We start from the raw sequence: 5,152 nt of genomic DNA, 5'->3' as shown, positions 1-5,152 counted from the left end.
TAAAACAGTGCTTTGCAATAGGTGTTCAGTAGATTTTGGGTTCAGTTGAGACTTGTTCTGGACCACAAAAACAAGTAGTATTTATATTAAGAGGAGAATGTGAATTCTTGCTAGAGGAAAGGGTTTGAGCAACTGTGCCATGTGGAGGATATTCCAGTGATTGGGGACAATGGGTCAGTTAGTTAGAAGACAGAATCAATTGAGAATGGAAAGTTCTATAGGAGATGAGCAGCTTATTTAAAGGGAGTATGCTGGCATTCAGCAGTGGAAAGATTTGGATTTATATTTTATAAAATATCAGGATTTATATTTTACCCCATAGTTCAGGAAAATGTGAAATGGCTAAAACATGAGCAAACAGAGGAACAAGTAAATAGCTAATTATAATCACTGAACAGGTCATAAAGTTTTCCAGAGTGGCCATTGGTAGGTGGTTCACTCATATTATAGAGTGGTTCAATTAAAGTTCCTAGTACCTGAAATAAGCAGACCACCACCCATTGCTTTCATTTGAGAGACCCATTTGTTGTCATGTTAGGGACCAGAATTGTAATGACTTACTGACTAACCCTGGCTCCTGAGAGAGTTGACCTCATGGCTCAAACCCCACAACTGGTCCCTGCTATAGTACTTCAGTATCACATGTAGTTAGCAGCCAATAATTGTGGGGGGAAATGGCATTTTGTGGGGTTGAAAACACAGTTTTTATTCAGGTTCTACTTTAATAGTCATTTCATGAAGGCCCTTGTTTTTCAAAGTATTAGTTTCCGAATTTTATGGAACAGGACAATTATCCACATGAATCAGCCAGATTCCACCAGGCTTCCCACCTGTCTTGTCTTTATCATCCTCTGAAGGTCCTGGAGGACCAGGACTAGAAGAAAAGGAGAAAAAGTCAGCCAAACGATAAATCATTGTTGGAAAGTTTTAATGTCCAAGTCATAGTCTAAGGAAGATAGCTGGCATTTCCCACAGCACAAATCCTCAAAAGCTCCCTGCAGCCAGTGTCATTAATGTGACCCAGCTTGCCCTGGAAGGGACAGTCTGGGGAGAGAAGGGCAAGGGCAGGCCCACTGAGGGGGTGGTTCTGTACATCTGCACTAGCTAGGAGCATGCCTCAGGAGAACACCACGGCGGCCAAGCTCAGTCCATCCCAAGCTACCAGGAGGAGCAACAGAAGCTCTGCAGAAGAGTGAGCACTAGGAGGCAAATGCAGGAGCAAAAAATCACACACAGGCCAGGAGAGGATGACAAAGAGGATCTGGTAGGGGGCTTGAGATAGTGGCAGGGAACTCAGCGGACGTGAGACTCAGCAAACCCTACGGATGCAGTGAAAAGGAAGTGAGTCTTCCATTTGCTTCATGCTGCTCACCATTCCTCCAACAAAGGCGACAGTATCTGAATTCATCCTCTGCCATCAGCCACTGGTGCAGGACTACGCGCTTCCTCTACTAGAGGGCTTCCTGGCAGAGGGAGATGTCTGTCCATGCTGCCAGGCCAAGTACCACCTCTGGCACTTAGTAGGCACTCAGCAAAGATATGTTAGGTGAAGGACAGATTGACAAAATGAATGAATGATAAGAAATAAATTGTGTCCCTAGAAAATGTAGTATGAATTCTGCTTCGTGAATGTCCAGTAACTCGTGGCTGGCTCTCAAATTCTTCCTCTGCTCGTGGGCCTTTCAAACGCATGCTATTACCAGGTATTTAAATAGAAATCTGGGAGTAACTAGAAGCATCTAATTTTATCAGGAAGGTAGGACAGAAAATAATAATGATAATAATAATAATAATTAAAAAAGAGGTAAAGTTTTGAGAAGAAGGCTAGAGCAGGAGAGATTGATTTTGAACAACTTAAGATGCTATGAGAAGGTGCAAATTAGTTTCAAAATGGAGAGGCAGGAGCTGACATGTTAACTGCCTGCTCTGTGCCAGTTTCTGTGCCAGGGACTCTCCCTGCATTATCCCTTACAACAACCCAGCCAGGAGTGTAATGTCCCCCCATCTAACATGTGCAGAAACTGGAGGCTCTAAGAGGTTAGTTAATTGCTGAGGCTCACAGAGCTAGCAAGGAAGGAAGCCAGGACCCGCAGAGAATCTGTTTATCTTCAGAGTCCTCCATGTTGTCACTGGGCATGATTTAGGGACAAGCGTTTTTGCTACTAGGCAGGCAGAACAACTAAGAGTCTTTGCTATTTTGTGCCTCACCGCTAGGGAAGTCAGTTCAGTGGGAAGTAAGATGCAGAGCTTGCAGACATGTGCAAGCAAGACCATAGATGACCACTTACCTGAATATTTTATCAGAGGGCTGCTCTCCCAAAACCAGGTCAAAGCCTCGCTGAAATATCGTGTAAGGCCAAGGCCTAAAAGAAGAAATGCCATTCAGTTAAAGTCAACTCAACAAACACCTGCTGAACACACCCTTTGTGTCAGACACCATGCTAGGTTGTACAGACCCAGCAATGAGAAGACATGTCCCCCCTGTCCCCAAGAAACTCAGGAATGTGAGTTCACACATGGCCTTGAATCCTAGAACCTGACCAAGCGCAGGATCAACGTAAAAACCACTGAAGTGCTATAAAAATGGACTTGGGTAAACGTGACAATCAGAAATCTATGTAGGGTAAAATTATACTTAAGTGGACCTCACACGTTCATAATTCATGGTCCTTCAGATGTAGATTGATGGAAATGTAGCTTGGCCTCCCTTAAGAAAGAGCAGCAGCAGAATTTCTTCAGATAGCTCTGGACTCAAACCCTATTCCAGTATTGAACCAACTGTCTGACTTTGAGCAGATGATTTGCTTTGCTGAGTCTAATTCCCTCATTCGTAAACGCAGGGTTAATAAATGGTATCTACCTAATGGATCGTTGTGAAAAATTAAGCAAACTTCTCAGGGCAAGCATCACAGCTCATACAAAGTTTTCAACATGTTTCCTTACTCAAAATGTTTAAGGACTCTGAGTCTTTGATAGGTTCCAAATGTTTTCAGACATTTTAATGTCACATATTCAAACATGAAACGAATGAAATGGAATTGGCAAATGATTCCTAACTATAAGACTCCTAGTGGATATCTACCTATTGTCCCATGAACCAGAAAATAACAAAACTATTTCTTTTAAACAGTGTATATATTTTTATGAACCCAGATAGTGAAACGCAAAGTTATTTACTTATTAAGGGAAGAGCCAGTAGGACCCAGATCTTGTGTTGAGAACTTAGCTACTGCCCAAGCACACTAGACAGACTTGGCCCTTACTCTCGTGGAGCTCGTCTCCTAACTAACCCAAAGATTGACAATTTCACTGTAGACATTCCTTTAGTTTTCAAGGACTACAGAAAGTCAGAAGGATAAATCATCATTACTGTTTGGGCTAAATTTAACATTAGGAGTTAACATGGTTGGTTTTCAGTGCAGGGAGTACATCACCCAACAGAGGGCATTTTGGGAAATTCATGGCCATTGTTGAATGACACAATGATTGGGCCGGGGCAGGCATTACAAGGCCCTATCTTTAGGGGGCTCAGGACAGTTCTGGATAGCAAATACTGTCTCCATGTCTTGTAAGCTTCTGAAGGCCATGGAGGACATTTAGCTAGGTGTTGAAAATTTGTTTCTAATGAGCTAAGCCTAGACGCTAACCTCATTTACATATAAGCACAGAGTAGCTTGCACAGTGTCCATACAGGATGAATTTTCTAGGTACACAGCTATTACGTAAACTGAGAGATGACTGCACATTTTTTTCTTTTCTTTTTTTTTAATGGCAATAGATTTAAGGGTTACAAGTGTTTTTTGTTACATAGATGAATTTTATAATGCTCAAGGGCTTTTAACATACCTATCACCAGAACAGTGTATATTGTACATAAAAAGTTGACTTTTATTCCTCACTCCCCATCCACCCTCTCCCCTTCTTAGTTGTGAATATCCACTATACTATTTTATGACTACCCATACCCCTCATTTAGCTCCCACTTATAAGTGGTATTTGTTTTTTTCATTCCTGGGATGATACTTCACTTAAAATATCAGTCTCTAGTTTCATCCAAGTTGCTGCAAAAGAGATTATTTCTATCCTTTTTATGGCTGAGTAGTACTCCATGGTGTATAAATATATTACATTTTCTTTATCCACTTCTCACTTCATGGGCACTTAGGGTGATTCCACATCTTTGCAATTGCGGATTGTGCTGCAATAAGCCTTCAGCTGCAAGTGTCTTTTTTGTAAAATAATTTCTTTTCCTTTAGGTAGATACCCAGAAGTAGGATTGCTGGATTAAACAGTATATCTACTTGAGTTCTTTGTGAAATCTCCATCCTGTTTTCCATAGTGATTGTACTAATTTAAATTTCCACCAATACTGTATAAGCATTCCCTTTTTACCACCTCTAGGCCAGCATCTATTGTTTTTTGACTTTTTATTAATGGCCATTCTGACAGGGGTAAGATGGCATCTCATTGAAGTTTTAACTTGAACTTCCCTGATCATTGGTGATGCTGAGCATATTCACATTTCTTGGCCATCTGTCTATCTCCTTTTGAAAAAAAAATCTTTTTTTGTGTTTTTTGCCGTTTTTTTGGATGTTTTTTTTTTTTTCTTGCTGATTTGTATGAGTTCTTTGTAGATTCTGGATATCAGTCCTTTTTCACATGTACATTTTGTCACTATTTTCTCCCATTACATGGGTTGTCTGTACACTCTGTTAATTATTTCCATTGCTATACAGAAATTTTTAAGTTTAATTAAGTACTGTTTACTTATTTTTCTTGTTGCTACATTCAGTTTGGCGGGGGTCGGGGGGGTCTTACTTGTATGTACTTTGCTTAGGCCAGTGTCCAGAAGAGATTTTTCCTATGTTTTCTTCCAGAATTTTTATGGTTTCAGGCCTTACATTTAAGTCTTTAATCCATCTCTAGTTATTTTTTGTATGTGATGAGAGTTAGGGATCCAGTTCATTCATCTACTAGCACCATTTATATCTTTCTCCAGCTTATGTGTTTGTCTGCCTGGCTGGCTGTAGCTATGTGGCTTTTTTTCTCTTCTATTCTGTTGCATTGGTCTATGTGTCTCCCTTTATACTAGTAGCACGCTGTTTTAGCTGCTACAGCCTTGGACGATAATTTGAAGTCAGACATTATGATG

At 40.6% G+C, this 5,152-nt stretch overlaps 1 protein-coding gene across 1 annotated transcript in view; it reads right to left on the bottom strand.

Annotated features, from left to right (window-relative positions):
- The window catches only part of ASTN1 (astrotactin 1), a 316,741-nt gene that overhangs the window by 101,994 nt on the left and 209,595 nt on the right, over positions 1-5,152 (bottom strand). Inside the window, 1 exon segment of the mRNA XM_012802586.2 lies at positions 2,289-2,363. Coding sequence (XP_012658040.1) covers positions 2,289-2,363 — 75 coding nt within the window.

The sequence above is a fragment of the Otolemur garnettii genome, unplaced genomic scaffold, assembly GCF_000181295.1.
Source record: "Otolemur garnettii isolate 467f Iridium unplaced genomic scaffold, OtoGar3 scaffold00016, whole genome shotgun sequence".
In the NCBI taxonomy this organism is placed as follows: Eukaryota; Metazoa; Chordata; class Mammalia; order Primates; family Galagidae; genus Otolemur; species Otolemur garnettii.
This window is presented reverse-complemented; position numbering and strand designations above follow the sequence as displayed.